The following is a 21,498-nucleotide window of genomic DNA, read 5'->3' on the forward strand; positions in this document are numbered from 1 at the left end:
ATCTGCTTGTTGACAGTGTGATTAAATGTGCAATTTAGAATCTGTGTGTTGCAAAATGGCAATAAAGAAGCTATAAAAATGTATGTATGGTTGTGTAGCATACAATTATTTATTCTTAAAAGTTAAGAGCTTTAAATGTTTTTTTTCCTTAAAAAGTGCATATAAGATTTGACAAAAATGTTTATGTAAATATCAGCAATGGAAACATCAGTGGGGTCTGTTTCTCTGTTATACTGTTAATTTCTCCTGACTGAATTAGTGGAGTAAAGCTGTCCCCTCTGATGGGATCTTATGTGTCTGACAAAGCTGAATCACCAGTTGAACATAGCAGGCCCCAACCCTGGAAGAATCCGATAAAAGCTAAAAGGGTATAAAAGCTTTGGGTTTACTGTACGGCAATTTGTTTGTGGTAAATTGATAGGGAGCAAATTTGGTTGGCATTACTGTGTGAACTACAAAAGCACAACACATGGACCTTTACCACAGCAGACATTTTGACTTGGCACAGAGGGCAAAGCACAAGCGTGTTAATGATATCTCAGTTGCTATCATGTGTCCCAGTGAGTCATGAGAGCGAAACAGCATGCATAAAAAATACCTCCTTAAGTGGAATGCAGCCCTCATTAATGGATCTGTGTTCCCTACAAATAAAATTCTAAATGTCATCCGTGTAAAAGGTCTATAAACAGAAATTGTTTGGGCCCTAATGCAACACCTACATTATGCAGGCTACTAAATAATTTGGATGCTCTTAAATATTGTTTCAACGTCTTTAGGATTTCACATTATAGTATGCCTACAATGTGCACATTTATAGATAAATTCGTGCAAATTAGCAAAAACTGAGGTGTCCATGTACCAACAGGGTTACGATCACTGACCAGGAGCGGAAATGTCCAAAGTTCAAATGTGGCCTGGGATCTCTGTTACATCTCTCGTGTTTTCTGATAAAAAATCCTTTAAAAATACACCAAAAATGAAATAATAAAGACATAAAAGTAGAGAGAGGGAGAGAGGAGTTAAGTAGGCCTTTTTTGTTTTGTTTAAAGACATATGTCATACATGTGGAAAAGAAGAGGTGTAATTAATAAACTGTTTTGTTATATGGAGACATTTTGGCTTATCACAGCAGAAAAGGTATAGGTGTAATTGATAACAATATAACAGACTGCATTCCACTTAGGGGAGGTAGTTTCAGGGTCTTTGTAGTGTGCATGCTGAATCACTTTCATGGCTTAATGGTACACTTGTAAACTAAATCTTTTTCACTCCTATGACAAGTGAAAATGTTGTGGAAAAAGGCCATTTTAGGTGTGGGGGGCCCAAAATCTGGCCTTTGAGCCTGGACTCTGGCATAAGGCATTAAGGCAGAGTGGCTTCATACCCAACTGATGTCTGACAGGTGCAGGAAACAACAGCAGGTGTGTGGATGCTCTCTGGCAGATGAAAGCACCACATCCACTGTCTGCAGCACACCTATCCCTCTCATTTCAAGTTATGTTCCCATTCAGCTGATGTTTAACAGGTGTATTAAGTTCTGTCACAGTTTAGGCTACTCAGGCACCTTAATGCACAGTAAACATCAGATCTTATTGTTTTAGAGCCAGCAACAAAATTAAAACCCACTTAAAATGATACAATTGTATTGTGAACTATATTTTAATCATCGTTAAATATTTGAAATATAAAATGTAAATTTCTTAATGAAACATCTGAGTTTGCTGGCTTAACTTTCTCACTTCACGTTGTAACGCGCGGGTTAGTTCGATTTCATTTACTGAACCAATGCATGTGGGCGGGGTTTAATGCATAACTGGGGGTTTTTATTGAGGAAAAAGTCATTATTGCTTTTAATTGAAATTGAAAAACTAAATAAATCAACTAACCGCGTGGTCTGTGCGATCAGGAAAAAAAAAAAAAGACCCCCAACGCCGTTGACGGTTCGGGTTCAAAATTTTCGGCGCACCCTCACCCGCTCTCCGATGCCTCCTGAGCGCCGCCCGCGCTACGCCATTTTGAAAGTGTAAATGCTGGAAGAGGCAGAGGCGAGGGAAATCTCAAAGTAGGGTGCAAAGTCTACAAACCTCCAGTGCAGATTGTAGGCCACTTACTTTGGTTAAAAAACAAAAAACGGTTTGGTGCCGGGGACTTTTGAGTGCGGTCTTCGGAGTTCCTCGCAGCTCGGCCAGCTTCATTCCTCCACTGCTCCTCGGTCAGAACCTCCCAGCCGACCCGGGTCAGCACGGTTCCAGTCCAGGGCCCGAAGCCCGCTACAGAGACCCCTGTCTTGAGCCGCTCGCCATGGCAGGTAAAAAAAAACAACCCAGAGAGTAAAGACCGCCCGAGTGTCTGGGCTTCGGGTATAATTGACCAGCTGCTGTCCTGTTCGGTACAGATGATGGAGGTGTTTTTGTGTGTGTGTGTGTGTGTGACTCTGTTATGGTGAAGCAGCGCAGGCTAACTAGCAGGCTAGGATACTTCCAACATGCCAGTATGAGTCGGTGACTGTGAAAGTGAGCGTTTTACACCGCAAACATGTTTAAGCCACGACTACCTGTGACTTGAAGCTAGTTCAAATGTGCAATTAATGTGAAGCCAAGAGCGGCCTTAATCTCAGGTTACTGTTTTTTTTTAAATTTTTAAATTTTTTTTTTTATATATAGCTAAATTAGCAGCAGGCTAACGCGTGTGAAGTTGTGTGTGTGTGTGTGTGTGTGTGTGTGATGGTGGTGGTGTGTCAAAACTTGGGGTTGTGTTGTGTGCAGGGCCCGGTGGTGGGAGCAGTGATGTGCAGTGGTGCTTTTCCCAAGTCAAAGGAGCTATAGATGACGACGTCGCTGAAGGTAAGTCAATGAGGTGGAACATTTTACTGAGCTGCACTGTCTTGATTGCCACCCTACTGTGCAGTGCTCGTTTGGAGGTTTTCTTCAATGCAACTTGCAGCCGTTTCCGAGGTGTCCGTGTACACCGTGACAAACTACATTGTATGAGTGTTCAATCTGGTTGCGCTGATGTAAAGAGGTCACCGGTGTGGCACTACTTTCTGGTTTTCCATGAGGTCTGACAACGGTCTTCTATATTTGGTGTAATTGATGCAGCAGTGTCAAAACTCCCAACTTTTGCAATTTATTAGCATGTTACTGGAGTGATGTTTGTATGATTGGAGGTGAAATGCACATCAGAATTGAACACAGGTTTTTACCTCTGCAGGTTAAAGGGATTTCATAAACATGAAGGAGCAGCCCTTTTATGCAGAGCTGCTGTAATGTGGTTCATTTAATGCTTCCACTTGCCATTGTATCACATTCAAAGTACTTCTGTGGTTGCCTTTAAATGGAAGAACCTTTCTTCCTTGTTTAACCGGTCTGTGATAGCGTATCATTCATTTTTAAAGATGCATGTACAAAAACAGTTCAGTGACTACATCTATCAGAGCAAACTGACTCAACTTGAACTCCTGGTGTTAAGTGCCTTTACGCAACACATAGCAAGACCTCACCAGTTACACTGCAACGATAATTCAATTCCTATATTAACAGAATTTATTTTTGATAATAAATAGATTTGTTTTTTTAGCCTTTTTCCTAATTAAAAAAAATGCTAAAATTCTCAGTTTTGAGCTTGTTAAATGTGAATATGTTTTGGTTGTTTTAGTCTTAAGCGGTGAAGTTAACTGAAGCTGAAGATCCTTTTGGTTGTGGACTGCTGGTTGGGACAAAAGACATTTTAGCTCCACCTTCGGCTTTATGAAACACTGGTCAACATTTGTCAGCATTTACTGACATTTTGGAGACCTAACAGCTGATCGATTAAGCTAAACGATATTGAAAATAATCGTTATTTTCAGCCATATCGTTATGATTGGCTCATTAGTTTACTTGGGTTTAACTGCAAATGTGTTTCACACAGCTATTCACAAGAGTCTGATCGGCCAAGTCAAAAGAAAAACGTCACCACTTAACTCTTATCAGTATCAAGCTGTACACATTTGTCTTTTGAGCCTTCATGATGTGGTTAGATAACTTTTGGGGTAAGTAAGAAAATATTTTTTTGTGAGTTTGGTGAACTGACTGTTGCCGTGATATAAATAATTTCACACATAGAACATGAGGAAAGAAACTGGAGTGCTATAAACGTGTTTACAGTACATAGTGGACATATTTGTGTGTAAAGGGATCCACGGTTGTTTATAGTAAGCTTTGCCCTGAGAACAAGTGTAGAAATGAGAACCTCTCCTTGTGTCAATACAGAGCAGTTCATAGCCTGAAAACCCAACAATACAATAGCAGTTTTATTTGACTCCTGCAAAAATATTCTCCTTCAGTCCTTCTTGCATGACAGTTTGTATGGAGTCAGGTCGTATCAGGCGCTTTGTGTGCTGTGTTAAGAGTGGAACAACACCATTGTCCTCATTAAGGATCACACCAGCTCAGAATCGTGCCAGTCTGTAAACGGGGATTGATTGTTGTATTGTAGGATTTGTCGAGAATGCTCGTCCTTGAAAAACGCTGAATAGCTACAGATGGAAAGTTTTTTTTTTTCCTTCCCATCCTGTTCAGAGTGCTTTCAGTTGTGCCAAACCACTGTAGTGTGTGTATATGGACTTGTGTGTCTCTGCTCTGTTGTGTTTTCACCGTGGTTGACATGATTTTTACCCCTCAGACGTGGACAGAACAGGATCAAACCTACAGCATCTTTAACGCTGCTGATGAATTTTGTGTATCATTGCGAGGAAATTAATTGTTCAACTAGAAAAGCTTTTCAAACCAGTGCAAAATAATTTCACATTGAGCACACCTCAAACCTACACAACATGATCCCGAATACAGCAGCCAAATTACTCTCTGAATAAGGTTTTAAAATGTGTTGTAATTCTAATCACTTGTTGACAGCCGACATCATATCCACTGTTGAATTCAACCACTCTGGGGAGCTACTTGCCACTGGCGACAAGGGGGGTCGCGTTGTCATCTTCCAGCAGGAGCCAGAGGTATGTATTGATCTGACTAAATGTGCACAAACGGTATGTGTAAATTCATAACTTGTCAGAGCTTGGACACGTTTCTGTGGTTTCCGATCGTGAGCTGAAACCCTGACTCTTACTCTCAGCCTGTCTGTTTCGATCACAATAACACTTGAGCTTAAGACTGATCTGCGGCTTGTCGTTGTTTAGAGTAAGAATCAGCCACAGTGCCGAGGAGAGTACAATGTTTACAGCACCTTCCAGAGCCACGAGCCCGAGTTTGACTACCTGAAAAGTCTTGAGATCGAGGAGAAGATCAACAAGATTCGATGGTTGCCTCAGAAGAATGCAGCGCAGTTCCTTTTGTCTACTAATGGTCAGTAAACCACTGTGTTCTGATTGATGTCATTCACTGTCGTAAGACTGAATTAGTGAAATGTTATCGACTTTAAACTGAAACCTTTAAATCTTCCCTCTGGAGACGTCGGTAGGCAGTCAAGTGATCTAAATTTCCACAATTTCCTGAATTGAGGACACTTTTTGATGATTTCTGCTCTATTTTATTGGCAGACAAAACCATAAAGCTGTGGAAAATTAGTGAGCGTGACAAGAGGCCAGAGGGCTACAATTTGAAGGAAGATGATGGGCGATACAGAGATCCCAACACTGTCACAACACTACGGGTGTGTATACGTTACCTTATTTCTGTCCCAAAGATGTTGAACATGTTCTATTAACTATGTGACTATTGACCATCTTTTAATATGCTAGATTTTTAATTGTGTGCTAATCCTGTTGCATGTGTTTACATAGCAGAAAATCAAGATTCAAAAACATAATGATAGAAGATTGTCTCGGATTAGGGGCTCACAAACAACATAAAGGCATACAACCATGAAAGACTCGCATAAAACTGCATTAGAATCCCATCACTCAATAAATAAATGTGTGCAAAGGGTCATTAAAGAGTCGTTGCAGTCTATTTGCCCTTGTTTTAAATTGATATTGCCGTGGGATTGATTGAGTTTTTGCTAGTTCAGAACGGTTGGTTCTGTTGTTTTCGATTCACACAGACAGTCATCAGTATTTTAGCAGCACAAAATTCAATTAATGCCACAGTTAATGTTATTAGTTACACCTGTGTTGGACAATTCAAGTTGTTGAAAAAGGTCTCTTCAGCTTGAGTTTTCAATCCACAGTTTTCCCTCTCATCATGTGCATCATCTGGTTTGGGAAGCACAAATCTATATTTATCGAGCAGTTTCCAAATATAGACTCAGTGTAAGAGACTAGTACACAGAGGCTGTGGTTGTTTGTTTAAAGCATGGTGGAACTGTTTGTCTCAAAAAATTAGTATTGCAAGACTTATCAAATAGACAGTTTACTGCATGTTTTGATAGCTACATCTCTCTGCCTCTTTACCAGTGTTACAACAACAGCAGGGAATTATTATTATTATTTTTTTAAATCCTAAAAATGTGATGCATGAAATAAAGGACATTGAGATCCACACAATCGACAGTATTTTGTGTGAAAATGAAGTGACACTAACCCCATTCCTCTCCTCAGGTTCCGGTATTCAGGCCCATGGACTTGATGGTGGAAGCGAGCCCGAGACGAGTGTTTGCGAATGCTCACACCTACCATATCAACTCCATCTCAGTCAACAGTGATTGTGAGACCTACCTGTCTGCAGATGACCTGCGCATTAACCTCTGGCATCTGGAGATCACCGATCGCAGCTTTAGTATCCTTCATTCTTTACCTCCATGCAGCCGTCATCATCTACATCAAATTTTTTTAGAGCTCTGTTTTACCAGGTGTTAGATTACAATCCCTTGCATGCACCCTGTTAACCTGTCCGCCACACATCAGTCAGACTGTGCATCCCTTTCAACTCTAAAACCTACTGCATACTAGGATGCCTTTTTCTCATCCATGTGAAATCATAAGGGCCCGAGCACCGAATGCTGCGAAAGCCCTGTTGTAATTAGTTCATCTAACCATGTTGACTATATAGGCCATCTCGATGGTTCTGTGACACTGCTTTTCTTTAAAAAAAAAAAAAAATGTAGACACTGATTAATGCAGGCAAAAAAAAATAGTGTGCATTGGTGTCTATTTAACCTGTAGCAAAGTGTAATATTTCAAACTACCACCAGATGTCTCCAAAGTAAGGAGTTTTTAACTTGTACACATAAAGTAGAAACTCACATGGTCAAAGTTTTAAAAAGTGAAATGTGCACGTTTGACCCCAAAATAAAGTAAAGTCATCCTCTCCAATTCAATATTTGCTGATGTGTAGCCATGCAAAAGCTTCCAGGCCACAGAGAAGGTTGCAATGGTTGGTCAGGTTTGTACGAATGATATAATGCAAATGTTCCCATTTTATTTCTCCAGGATTTCTTTTGAAGCTGTGGAAATGTCTGTTCAGCCCCCTGACCTTAACCTCACCTCTTCAGATATTGTTGACATTAAGCCAGCCAACATGGAGGAGCTGACGGAGGTGATCACTGCAGCGGAGTTCCACCCCAACCAATGCAACACTTTTGTCTACAGCAGCAGCAAAGGCACCATCCGCTTGTGTGACATGAGGGCGTCCGCACTGTGCGACTCGCACGCCAAAAGTGAGTCCACTTCATTTCTGGTGTGTGTCAGCAGCAGGTCATTTCGGAGGTGTGCCTGTCGTATCTTGAAGGACGGAAACCAGAATTTAAATCAATCTTTGGTAGAAAGACATTCATTTAATGCATATGAAGAGCCTAAAACTCACCTAAGTCAACTGGCTGTGATTATGAGGCCAATCTTTCCTTCGGTGGTAAATGCATCTCTGTCAGCTAACGTGCAAGCATGCAGCCCGCAGACAATTTGATTGGATGGCAGGTTCTTTTTTTTTTTACAGACGATCTACAGAAATGAGTAAAGTAAATGAGGACCCAAAACAGCGAAGAACTCTTCGGCCCTCAGTTTCTATGGCAGCATATGGGAGTCAGCTTTTGGTTATGGTTATTAAAGGTGTGGGATTGAGAACATACAGAATGTTTGTGGTTCCCTGCAGTGACTGCACAATCAACCCCCAAAATTCATGGGTCGATTGTCACCTAATATTACATTTGGGACACCAGTTGGCTCTTATTTTGTACAGCGCCTACTGTAATTTCTGATAGACAGACACCTACCAAATCCAAATTATTCTGCACAGTAAAAACGCCCGTGATTATTTCAACATGATTATTATGCGGTCCTAAATTGTCTTGGGGTGCTGGTTTCGCATCATTTTCATGCTCTTGTTCTGCTTTTAAACGGTCTGATACATGAACTGCACAAAAAATAATTCCTTAAATAGTTCCTCTTTATTAATAGCTGTGGTTAAATTTTTGTTTAATGAGCGTTTGTCATTAAAAAAAACAAACTCAAATGAGCCTAATAGACACTCCTCTGTAGTTTGGTTTTGTAGTTAAGGCATTATAACAGAACAACAATACCACCATGAGGTCAAACTGGAAATTACAGTGTTGTCCTCTGTAACATTTATGCTGCACACATGCATTATTACACACCCCAAGTCAATACACTTTACATTTAAATAGTAGGGGAAATTTTTTTTTTAATTTTTTTTTTTTAATTTTTTATCATTGTTGACATTTTGCATCAGAAAGCTATTGGCAACAAAGAAAACACTGAGTTGATGCTGTATTTAAATTGTGTACTGCTATTTACAAACTAGTGCCTGCCATTACCGTCAATGACAGTCAGAGTAAACTATTGACATGGGTTCTTTTCTTCTTCTTTTTTTTTTTTTAAAGTGTTTGAAGAGCCAGAAGATCCAAACAATCGTTCTTTCTTTTCTGAAATCATCTCATCCATCTCTGATGTAAAGTTCAGCCACAGTGGACGCTACATGATGACCCGTGACTACCTGTCTGTCAAAATTTGGGATCTCAACATGGAGTCCCGACCAGTAGAGACATATCAGGTCTGTAACTCAGGACAAAAGTAATGCTGTTACTTAATTTATTTAAATTTTCCTGCATGTAAAGCCGGATCTCGTTCTGCTGCCTTTACACAAGAGCGAGGTGTTTCACAGGAGTCATATGCAGATGTTCCTGCAATGATGTTTTTTTTTTTTTCACTTTTGCACAACTGTTGATTATAACTCTCACCTCGTCATCGTTTTCTGTTACCAGGTGCATGAATATCTCAGGAATAAGTTGTGTTCACTTTATGAGAACGACTGCATCTTCGACAAGTTTGAGTGCTGTTGGAATGGGAACGACAGGTGAGTGTTTTTTTTTAATTTAATTTTACATTTCCAGTCAGCATATACGTTTCTTTTCAAAGAACTGTCCTGTATTTATGAAAATCGTCATTCTCAAACTCGCAAATTGCATTTTATGACCCACGCAGACATTTTGGCCAGAAACACCGGCCTTATCTCTAACTGTGGTTATCTGCTCTGTGCAGACCATAAGGCTGAACTCGATTTCATTTGGATGGCAGAGTTGTATTCTATACATGCGTCTGGTACTAATTCATCAGAGAGAACAATATACTTACAACTTTAAATAATGCTGCCTAGGTTTTCGACGGATTCATGTTACTGATGCTACTTAAATTGTTGCCCCGCTCACTCACACCTTGTCTCTCCGCAGCGTTGTGATGACCGGCTCCTACAACAACTTCTTCAGGATGTTTGACAGAGGCTACCGGCAGGACGTCACCCTGGAGGCGTCGCGGGAAAACAGCAAGCCGCGATCGGTCCTGAAACCTCGCAAAGTGAGCACAGGTGGGAAGCGCAAAAAGGATGAGATCAGTGTAGACAGTCTGGACTTTAACAAGAAGATCCTCCACACTGCCTGGCATCCACTGGACAACATCATCGCTGTGGCCACCACCAACAATCTGTACATATTCCAGGAAAAGTTGAACTAGCGTTTGTTGAACCGCTCAGATCCCACTTTCTGCTTTCCCCCATTGCTCTGATATACAAATATAAACAATAGCTGTCTGTATTTTGGCTCAATCCCTAAATCTTGATATGATCTGCCCTTGGTGTGTGTGGCAAGACCTGCTACGTCAACAGTGGCATTAACACAGTACATCCAACATGACCATCACACATCTTTTTCTATGTGCACTGCAAGTATAAACACGCAGGGTTTTTAGATCTGCGTCCAGACTTTGGGATTTTGCGTCATGGGTTTCCTTAATTAAGGAGCACTCCATTCCCCCAAACTACCATTTGCAACTCCACTAAATCCCAAACCAAAGGGAAAATGTTAAATACACACATTTGGCTAGTTTGTTTCATGATTATTTTGTGCCATCACGACACAATTCATTTGATGTCATAGTTCATTTTTTGTAGCCACCATGTTTTACTAGTTTGAAAATCCTTTCTAGTGTTTTTATGTCCTCCTGTCACCAAGTTCCTTTCGTACTGGCCTGAAACACTGCTAATACAAGCTGTCGACACTCCATGTTTGCCCAGTATTTGTCATGTTGCCATGCTCACTCACCACTTCTTTCCTAATGTACACAGTATAATTATCCCGTAAAAGGACTAATCTCGTGTTTTATCTTTATATTTAGTAACTTACATTACTGCTGACATTTTGTTCAGGGTGTACAAATATTTATTAGATCATATTTTTAACCTCCGAGTAGCCACTGGTTTACACTCATTTCGCTACAGGCAGAAAGTCAGCTTACTTGAACTTGATATGTTTTCCATCACAGTGTGCTTCTTCTCGTCTTTGATTAAGTCAAAGTAGCTGTTTAGTGCTAACTAGGGTTGGGTTGATCGCTGATAGCTGAAAGTCATCATGATGGGAGCCCGTCATTGTGATCCCTCCCTGCTCTATATGCGAGTGAAAGTCTATATCACGCAAATAAACACGTGAAAGTGTGCAGAGACAACAGGCATTTAACAAAATGAGACATCTTTGCTCACTGCAGCCTCCTTTTAATGCGCCGTCCATTCGAAATTTCATGACGTATTTAACGTTTAAATGTCGAAACAGTCAAGTTTGTAATTCATAACTGTTCAGGCTCGACCCAATCACTTTTATTCAGACTCAGATTTGTTTTAATTATCCCAGTGGCTTTTAGAGGGTTGGGCTCTGCATTGCGGTGGATAAATGAACTGTGCGAGTGGGTGTGGCCTCTTCCACAGCTGTGGGTCTGATGTGTGTTAGAAATTACAGACGCCAACCAACCCTAGTGGTAACACGGTAACACAGCAGCTAAACTGTTTTCAAGTATTCTCTAACTTCCGACACTAAAAGTAAGTCACCTAAAGCCAGCTGTCCTAATGCAAGAAATGATGGAATTCACCTCACTCCTTTAACAACACGTGTGTTTCTTCATGTATGTCTTCTGGATTAGGGTTCCTTGTAGAATTGCTCGCTAACACAATAGCTTTTGACTAACTGAAGTTAGAAACTGTAATGCTAAAGTGCATCTGGTTTTCCAAACAATCCCCGGTCTCAGCTGCACCAACACCTCAGCAAATGTTCACTAATTTAGACTCCTTATCTCGAGCAAGTTTCAAAGCTGCAAGTTGATTTTCATCATGTATTGCAATAGCTACATTTAGGAAAACAGTCAGCAATAATGTACATGTAATTTCTAGTTAAAGGCAAAAAGCATAAAAAACAACAAGTGAAGTCCTTTATCGTGGACCCAAGACTGGGGTGCACACACATTTTTCAGGTATTGTGGTTTTAGGAGTTTAATGGTGGCGAATCATGCCAAAGTAACCAGTCCAACACACTCTCAAGTCATTTAAAGCCGTCTTGCAGACGAGGCGCCCCCAGTGAGACCGGCCACCCTTGCACATGTGTGGACGGCCAGATAAAGCTCAGGACAAAAGCTTACATACGTGGCAGGGCTTAATGGCGTAATGTGGTCTTTGTCACCAAAACTAAGCGCTGCTGCCAGCTTCCCCACAAAGCCGGTTGTGTTGTCGCAGATTGATGGCTTGCTTTACCCTCTGGATCTAGTTTCTGTTTGAAAACACTTTTTTTTTAATTCTTTTTTTTATGATGTTTTGTACTGTATCTGATGATAAGAAAAGAATAATCACTATAGCTGATTTATTTTTGTATAAATTAAGGCAATAGGATTACAGTCTGATCACTGTAGTTTCTTTAGCTGTCTGTCTGGGACTGAGTGTAGATGGAAAGTTGCTCGAAGGTCAGAGAACTGTTTGTCCATTTTATTATTTTTTTTAATTTCTGTGTGCAAGCTAGAGGTTTTTGTGACATCAAGGAAGTGTGTCGTTTCTGATGTGGGATGTCCAAAGAAGAGTATTTTCAGGTGTCAGTACCTCTAGTCAGAAGAACTATAACAGGTTTTTGTTGTTGTTGTTTTTTTGGCTGATTTTATGTAGACCTTATCTTGAGGCTTCAGAGTTAACGTTCTGTTCATGTGCCATGGTTTTGTTTAATGAATCATTTTGCTCGCTGTGAAAGAATAGACCCTCGTGGGTCTACATTCATTGGAAAGGCATTTTAATCGTGAATTGTTAAAACTGTTAAATCAGGTTAAATCGCTAGTCAAGGCAATTGACTAGGCAGAGTTACTGATTTTTACTTATGAAATGTCTTCCTTCTCCTTTGACGTATGTGTAGCTCTCCTATACAGACCTGTTTATTTAAAAGGGAGAATTTGTGAAGTACTTGGTTTGCAGACGATCGTTATACCGAGGCGGTTATTCATGACTGCATCGGACATGTGGGTAAAAAACTTTTTAAAAATGACCATAGCTGTTTCTTTGCTACACCGTGCTTTACTCAGATGCTGCCAGTAGACCTTTTTCAGAGCAGACGTGTTGGCTTGTCAAAGCAGGAAAAGTGAAGATGTCACTATCAATGGCTGCATTCCATTTAGCTGCACTAGTTCCAGGGTCCTGGTATTGTGCACCCGAGTCACTTCACGGCTTACTGGGATTTTGTTGGAAAACGAGCTAATGAAATTAGTTTCACCTGTGAGAAGTTAAATGTCTGTTATGAAGAAGGTCCGCAGAAGGTGATTATTGCACAATTTTCCACTTCATTAAAAAATAAGCCATTAGATCAGGCCATGAAGCTTCTCGTTCCACTGGATCATGTTTGTGTAAGTTAATGTGTCACTCCTACTTTAGAGAATGGATTTCCACTCACTATGATGCCACCAAAATAACCACCCATCTCCATATGGTGGTGTGAAACTACTGTTGAGCGTTTCTCTCTCTCTGTCTCTGTCTTTCTGTCTCTGTCTCTCTGTCTCTCTCAGGGCTCTGGGTTATGTCTTCTCGTTATGAGATACTTTACTAATCTGTTTGTTTTTTTATTTTGCAACCTTGTGAGAAACAACTTTGCTTTATTGTCTAATGCAACACTGAGGATCATATATGTATAAACCTGTATCATGTGGCACCTTTGTCCCATTCCATGGTCAATGATCCAATCAATTCTCCCAAACAAACAAGGCGGGATGTTCATTCAAATGATCAGTGATCATCCTGTCATTCATACAAAAGAAGCATTTAATTATCTACTGTTAAATATCGATTATCCACCATAAAATAGTGCAACATCAGAATTGACAGGTTATCTTTTTTTCAGTAATCTTGAGGTAACATAAACATATTTCACCTTTACAGACAGCAGAGATGGGCATCACAGACTGCATGACCTTTACTAAAAAAAAAAAAAAAAATGATTCACTAACATCCATTACAAACAACCAACTAACCAGTAATCTTCTTCACTGTCCCCTCATCAACCTCATACAGTTGCTGTTGTTAGAGGCTATGGTGTGAACTACAAAGATGAACCCTATTGCCTTTCTAATAGCATTAAGAAGAAAATAAATGATAATCAAGTATGTTTCTTGAATTTCTGGCATGCCAGACGGGAGACTGCTCAGGGGAATTTACCGCTGCTCTGTGATCAAAACCTTGTACCTTCAAGAAAGCAGCTTTTCAGGACTTAAAAACAAAAACTGCCTTACTTACAGGTAGATCATACTTCTTTTTAATGAACTCATTTTCTGTAATGGCTTTTGAACATGACCCTGGGATCAACTAAACTTACCCTACATACAGAATAAAAGATCACAAAATCTCAAGGAGACTGTTTAGATTGGAGTTATGAGGTTTTTCCACTTGCAGCAGCAGCAGCATTATATACTGTACATGTCTAATGTATCACAGGAGTTAAAACAAAATGCACTTTTTATTTTTGTGAATTTCATTAATGTGTATGTTGATTTTTTTTTTTTTTTCTTTCAAGGGGCTCTTGAATAAAGATTGTAAGAGTTTTGGTGATCTGTTAGGGGAAAAACTACAAATGGTTCATTGTACAGCTATGTTTGTCTTTGTCAAACAGAATAAAGTACAGTTTAGCTGAAAAGTAATAAAGAATTTCAAACCCAAATTTTGAATGTGACTATACGGCCTGATGTTTCTTTTTATCTGGATAAGATAATGACGCTTTTATCAAGATACGATTTTACCTCAAAGGAGATTATTTTTATTTTATTTTTTTTGTTTGTCAGCAGAATTACAGGAAAACTACAATCCTGTTTTTTATGAAACTTGGTTGAAGGTTGTAGCATGGACCAAGGAAGAACACACTAAATTTAAACGGGGTGGATCCATCATTTTTAACATGATAGGGGATTTGGCCTATTAAATGGCATGTGTGTGTTAACAGTAGTAAAGTTAAATAGTGACAAAACAATTGTAACATTGCTACAGTTGTAAATATAGACAGACATATATAGCCTATCAATTGTAGTTACAAATTTGGATATCATCCAGTGTAATAATGGACTATTGGAGGGCAGAGTTGCTGACTTATAACCACTGATGTGCATCTTTTCAGCTCTTAACAATTTGAACTTTCTTCCACTATACCTCAACCCTCCTGAGCTCAAATCCAGCCGTAGGAACAGATTGCTTGCACAGACTTGGAGGACAGTACTAACTCGTGAAATAAAAATCGTAAAACAAGCCAATCATAATCCACCGTATGTAGGCTACTCTACTTATATACAGGAAGCAGTGCTAATGTTTATGCCTTCCTGCCCAAATTAAAATAAAGTCCAGCCATGCAACCCAGCAGTTATATGAAGAGTGAATAATAAGAGGTAACATTGGCCAGCTTTGATACCTTCATCAGTCCTCAAACCCTCCACTGACTCAGATAGCTCAGATAGAAATAGGCAACACGTTTTTAATGTACTTCTATAAATAGCCTGAATGTTACTGTACAAACATTGGGACTTCATTCTTAAAGATATAACTGCTATTCTTACTCTTCAAGCAAAAAAAAAACGTAATAAAGATTCAGGGAGCTAATGCAATCATGTACATCTGTAAATGATGACTATTTAGACTTTTAACAACATATTTAAGGAGAAAACAAGAAATGCCCATCACTGATCCAGAGTCTGTCCTTGCTGTCTGGACACTGGACAGAGTTGGCGCCTGCGCACATCGTAGTTTGTCTGCGTGTCATGTTGAATGCTAAAACTGGGTAGTCAACATGTCCACCGCCGCAGCTCAACAAAACAATAACGAAGAACCCGGGCTTCACGGTACGTACAGTCGTCGGGTTCCCCGTGCTCCCCCTTGCAAATGCTACTATATATGTTCGTAATGAATGGGTGTAGTTTTGAGAATATTATTGCAATGAAGGTATTTTTTGTAAAAGTTACATGGGGAATGGAATTTCCTCGTCTTCTGGGAGGGGTGGAGGGTGACGCCACCACAAAGTAACCAATGATGTTGCAATAGTCGGTTGATTGACGCTTCGGTAGCCAATCACGTTGAAGAGTCAATGTTGGGCGGGCTCTAGAAAAATGAAAACAAGTTGGGGAACAAAGACGAAATAAATTGTGCTCATATCCGTTTTATCTTTTCTTTTTCTTTTAAATTGTGTGATATTGCGGTGCAATACTTTATTCAACAAGCCGTTGTCTTTCCAATTAAATGTCCAAAGGAAGTCGATGATCGGATGCTTTCCCAAGTGCCTGCAGAAAAAAAAAAAAAAAAAAAAAAAAAAGCTCCTGCAATACATTTAAAACACTAAAAGATGTGATCAGACATGAATAGATTAACAGTTTAATGAAGCACTAAAACCTTAAGCTCGGAATGAAAAGCGGGACTTCATGTGTAGCACAGCTGGAACAGCGACATGTCTGGGCAGATTGTCTCACACTGCATTGTACTGTTATGCAAGACCGCTCGAAAGCAGCATTGATGACAGTCGACTGTGAACGTGCATTCGGTCGTGTACACACGTACGTCCACGAAGCACATAAATACAATTTAATTTTAAAAGGGCGTCTCGTCTTTTCACAAGGTTTATATGCTGTGCTCACCCAAGCCTGCAGGCTTTCAGAGATTACATAACTCCCTTCCGTATGGAATTTTTTTTTTGTTGTTGCAAACTGTTAGTGGGGCAGTGGCACAAAGGAATGCACGCTATCATGAATGCAGTGCACAGGCAGTTCATTTAAATGCACAGTGGTGGTGGTGTGGTGCAGGAAATGTAGGTCAGCTGTTTCCATTTGAAAGAAGACAGATGTGTGTTTCTTTGTGGTTTACAAGCCACAGCACAACTAGCCTAATTTCCCTTCTTTTTGTCCTCTTGATCTTTATGTTGCCAAGGCTCCTGGGTAGAGCTGGAGCTGAATGGCAATACAGGGGGCCAGGGTAGGCAGACCAACCTGCTAATGACACCCGCTGCAGACCAAATAAACGCAAATGCTGACATGAGTCAAAGTCTGCAGACGTTGGAAGTGGTGCCCGAAAGTGATGAAAGCCTGATTGGAGGACTCGAGCATGTGCCGTCGTCCTCATCTATCCACAATGGAGACATGGAAAAGATCCTCCTGGATGCACAGCATGAATCCAGCCCAAGTAACTCTGCTTGTGATAGGTAGGAAGGAATAAAGGTCATTATTTACTCTTTAAAGCTCAGACAAATGTTAATTGTTACATACATGTTTTTTTCATGCCAATATGTGGATTCAGTCCTCACAGGCCTCCGAGTCCAGAGCAGGATGAGGGTCAGATCATGTTTGATGTTGAGATGTCCAGCCCAAGAGGGAGTGAGGTAAAGATACATAAGAAACTCTTAAGTCCAAACCCCTTTTAAGTCTTATCTTTTATCTAACTGGTTTACCTTCACACTTTTAGTCAGAGGAAGAGGGTCCAGAGAAGGATAGAGAGGAAGACATCTTGATGAACAAAGAAGTAGATTGGGTCGCCGATTGGTCCAGCAGACCGGAAAACATTCCACCAAAGTAAGCAGACTGTCACTTCCAGAATCATTCACAAATACCATATCATGGTATTTTCTTTAATTGTGACCTGAAATTATTTGACATTAATTAGCTGATTCATTATTCTATTTAGGGAGTTCCACTTCAGGCACCCCCGACGTTCAGTATCTCTCAGTATGAGAAAGAGTGGAGTCATGAAGAAAGGCGGCATCTTCTCTGCTGAATTCCTCAAAGTTTTCATTCCTTCTTTACTCATCTCACACATTCTGGCCCTCGGCCTCGGGTAAGCCTGAGCTTTGCATTACTTCATTTGTACTAACAAAGTTAAAGTTTCTCAAGGTGCATTGATGTTTGGTATTTCACTGACTCATCGTGTGCCAGTGGACGTGATCAGTAGGGGCTGTGTCAATGTTAATTTATCAGCGCACAGCTATTTTGGTGTCCAAAATGACTGCAGTTTATGGTCAGGTCATGTCTGCTCAGACCCGGGCAATTTATAACAGTAAAATTGGTCAATTTCAGAAGACCTTTGGCACAATCCACCGTAAATTACTCCTGAAGGATGCACCCGGCCCCTGCACACTGAGCAGTTTGATATAGAGGAACCAGCAACTGAAAGAGTAGCTACTGTCACCTGCAAGCTATAACCAATCATTGGGCTAACACATGGACCCAGAATAGCAAGCAGCCCTGAATGTTTATATAAATGTCTCTCTTAATTTTAATTCATCATGATCATTTATTTATACTTGACAGGGAGACGCTCATCTATTTATTTTATTTTAATTTATTTTAATGATTTCAAGTCAAACTACAAAGACAGAATTTAACAGCAAGGAGATGAACGAACACAAAAGGCAATGGCACAATTAATTGATAATAAAATTATTATGATATTAATTTTATTTGTATGTGCACAATAAAATAGCATAGAGAATTAAGATAAAAACCACAAGAACAAAAATCGCAATATAGAACACAGGAACTAGTAAAACAGAATTTGCAGTAAAAGCATACAAAATGCAATGAAACCACAGATTTATAAAAAAAAAAAAAAAGCCTTTTTATAAAAGTAAGCTTTAAGGAGTGATTTAAAAGAAGCTACCGAGTTAGGTAGCCTGAATTCCTCAGGTAGGAAGTTCCACAGTTGTGAGTCTCTAACAGAAAAGCAGCAGCTAGGCTCATGGGGCACAGATAAATTCACAAAATTAGATTCTAACTATATAAATATAAAAAAAAAGTAAAAAATGTACAAACAGATGAAGATAATTAAAAATATGAAATAAGATACAGTAATAATTAAACGCTTAAAAACATTTCAAATAGATTGAAAAAAAGTCAAATGTAATACAGTTATGTAAAACAATTGCATGTAGAGGTTGCATGAAGTTTTAAAATGTGCAAAAGGTATAACTATTGATTTTGAGAAGGTTCTGTAATTTGTATCAAACGTCAAGAGCTCTAAAATTAAAAGCAGTTGATAATTAACGATAGTTAATCAGTTGATATGGATTAATGGCTTTATTTTACCACTACATCATTGATTTCAACATATTTTGTTGTTTTCAAAATGTTTTTCCCTTTTTTTGATTGGTTAAATTTCATGCATTATTTTCGATTTCTTTTTTCTTTTTTCTAGGGTGTTCATTGGAAAGAGAATCGCTACAGCCTCCACCAGTTCTTACTGAGTAGAAAAAGGAAGCAGTGCCTGGATGTTCTCCTGTCTCCAAGTCTCATCAACCATCCTCCTGTAGTCAAGCCTTCTCTCTCTGCATCTATTGTACGCCCACATTTCCTGTCCAATCAGCATTAAGTCATGTCACATTGTAGATGTAGTCGTACACATTACGTAAAGTGGTTGCACTCCATTGGATGTTGACACAGGGCAACATTTGTGCACGCAGTTGAATCCAGTAGATACCAATCTCTGCTCGAGTTGGAAAATATTTGTCATCCTGTTCAACTCCAACATATGTGACAAGGATTTGATGTGCGGTGGCTTCAGGATTGAAGTTTATTTTCTTGTGTTGATGTAATGTCATAAGAAATCTGGCCTTCTCCCTAGCTGTATCTCTCCTCTGGTGTCTTTGTAGGCAGAGTGTATGAACCAATAATATGCGCTATATCTGCAGTATAAACCAACTTAATTGGCTCTGGGAACAGAAGGGACTTTTATCGCCTTAACTTATTGAGCTCAACATTCAAGGTGCAGTGAATTGGGGGGGGGGGGACAAATGATGCTGCACAGGAGGATCCGTTTTTAACATTCTGCACATTTTTGAGAATGGAAGTTGTATCATGTTGACCCCAGAGGGTTTTGTTTAAAAGCTTTGTTTTTTTTTGAAGGTTGCAAAGCTTAAACATTTATCTAGTATGTAGCTTCAGAAATTTTACATTGAGGAGTATATTATGAAAGTAGAAGTTTGGCCGGAAGGCAATATACCAGGCCATATGCTATTTTTATTTCTTGTTGCCTACATATCTTCTTCTTTAGCACATAATATAGCAGCAATGGCAAAGTGCCAAATTTTTATCTCTCACCACTGCACATCGGTGATTTATCTTAGACTGTTTTTTGGATTTTCTTACATGTTTAGGTATTTAAAGATGTAGATGTGAAAAATAATTTAAGCTGTGATCTGCCCCATGTAATAGACACCATTTGACATTGTATAATTTGTTTATACATTGATATTAATGCATATTATATCTTATGCATTGTGACAGTGTAAGTGTGTTTTTTGCTGTAGTTTAATTGCTGAAGCTTCAGTGGCAGAAACCACCACGACAGGGAGGGTATTTCTAGGGGCCTCATTTAAGAGTGTTGTCTGACTCTTATCTAGATTTCACTGTACAATAATTCCACATAATATGATACAATAAATATAGTGTACAGCGCCTGTGGAAACTTTGAGAAAAATGATAGAAATTATTTCCTGAAGAAAATGCATGCATTTCAATATATTGATGCTGACTGGATGATTCTTCTGTCAGTGTTTGTTAATGGATGACATCATAATCATATATAAAATCAACAACTACAATGTAGAGTATTGGTTTGGAAGCACTCAACATACATCTCTGCTTTAATGCATTACGTTCCTCATACTAACTCATAAACTGTACATGTCATCATAACAGGCTTATGTACAGTTGATCAGTGTGCAATACGGAGCATTTTGGAATTTGAATAAAGTTTGTACTGTATACAGTGGCTGATATATAAATACAAAAGGAGTAGACAAAGTTCCATATAACTTAATACAGTATTTAGATCATAAATAAAGTAACATATTTGTCACGTATCATAACAATGAGCTTTCTGCACAGCTTGATAGTGAGCAGCAGTGAGCATTGTAAAGTCTCAATGGACTGTACTGAATACAGTGGCTGAAACATAAATACAATTGTTGTCTATGGAAGTTAATTTGCATTGTATTAACACAATTAACTAAGAAAGAGCACAACATAATGAGTGTGAAAGAGTGTGATTGCTGTATGTTTAGATAGGTTTTCAAATACAGTAAATCCCATTGTAGGTGACATCCAGCAATGTTAACAGAAAACAATCTGTCCAAAATAAACTCTCCTTTGCCTACTAATTTGTGTCAGTAGCTAAACAGTTTTAAAGAAGGTTCAACATATAATTTTTGGAATATTTTTCTCATGTTCCCTGTTTCAGACACACGTCTATCACGCTGCCCTGTTTACCCATACTGGAGCACCGAGCAGCTTGATAGAGGTGATAACAGAGGGTCAAGTGCTACTCTTACAATGAACCTAAAATATACCAAACTGGCTACGGGTTGGGCAAAGGCCCACTTTGTCCACCTTTTTAGGCCACAATTGCCCCAAATCACAAAGTGTATGTACGCTTTATTGTTGATAACAGAAATGAAAAAATAAGGGAGCAGCGAATAGGGACTTGATTCAATTCTTAGTTACTTCTAATCATTTGCATACTTTGAATTAGTGTTGTCACTTTTTTCTTTATTTTTTCAACCTGACAGACCAAAAAAATGTTTGTTTGTAGACAGGGCAATGTCTGGTTAATGTCAAGCATTATGCCATGGTTTAGTCCATCAATGCATCGACCTCGGAGTCTGGTTGTTATCTCATTAGAAACATGGCATTACATTTACATTACAGTGGTTGATAATGTTTTTATATTTTCCAGTTTTACATCTAGTATTTAAAAGTATATCCCTGTCAGAAACAATTGTTAATGCAATGTATTTCACACAATGTTCCCCTGA

The 21,498-nt window shown here is 39.2% G+C and overlaps 2 protein-coding genes across 2 annotated transcripts; both read left to right on the forward strand.

Annotated features, from left to right (window-relative positions):
• Positions 1–1,928: 1,928 nt before the first annotated feature.
• ppp2r2aa (protein phosphatase 2, regulatory subunit B, alpha a) lies at positions 1,929–14,385 on the forward strand. Its single transcript, XM_069178007.1, has 10 exons — positions 1,929–2,308; positions 2,766–2,843; positions 4,893–4,990; positions 5,174–5,339; positions 5,534–5,646; positions 6,533–6,710; positions 7,426–7,590; positions 8,770–8,939; positions 9,151–9,242; positions 9,616–14,385. Exons 1-10 carry the CDS (start codon positions 2,302–2,304, stop codon positions 9,893–9,895), a joined length of 1,347 nt encoding a protein of 448 aa, XP_069034108.1. The 5' UTR covers positions 1,929–2,301; the 3' UTR covers positions 9,896–14,385.
• Positions 14,386–15,461: 1,076 nt separating this feature from the next.
• Positions 15,462–20,449, forward strand: bnip3la (BCL2 interacting protein 3 like a). The gene is made up of 6 exons (XM_069139182.1): positions 15,462–15,550; positions 16,626–16,896; positions 16,992–17,073; positions 17,157–17,263; positions 17,376–17,525; positions 18,882–20,449. Exons 1-6 carry the CDS (start codon positions 15,499–15,501, stop codon positions 18,928–18,930), a joined length of 711 nt encoding a protein of 236 aa, XP_068995283.1. The 5' UTR covers positions 15,462–15,498; the 3' UTR covers positions 18,931–20,449.
• Positions 20,450–21,498: the final 1,049 nt, after the last annotated feature.

The sequence above is a fragment of the Embiotoca jacksoni genome, unplaced genomic scaffold (genome assembly GCF_022577435.1).
Source record: "Embiotoca jacksoni isolate LCO1_2020_lvr unplaced genomic scaffold, fEmbJac1.0.p SCAF_8, whole genome shotgun sequence".
Lineage (NCBI taxonomy): Eukaryota > Metazoa > Chordata > Actinopteri > Embiotocidae > Embiotoca > Embiotoca jacksoni.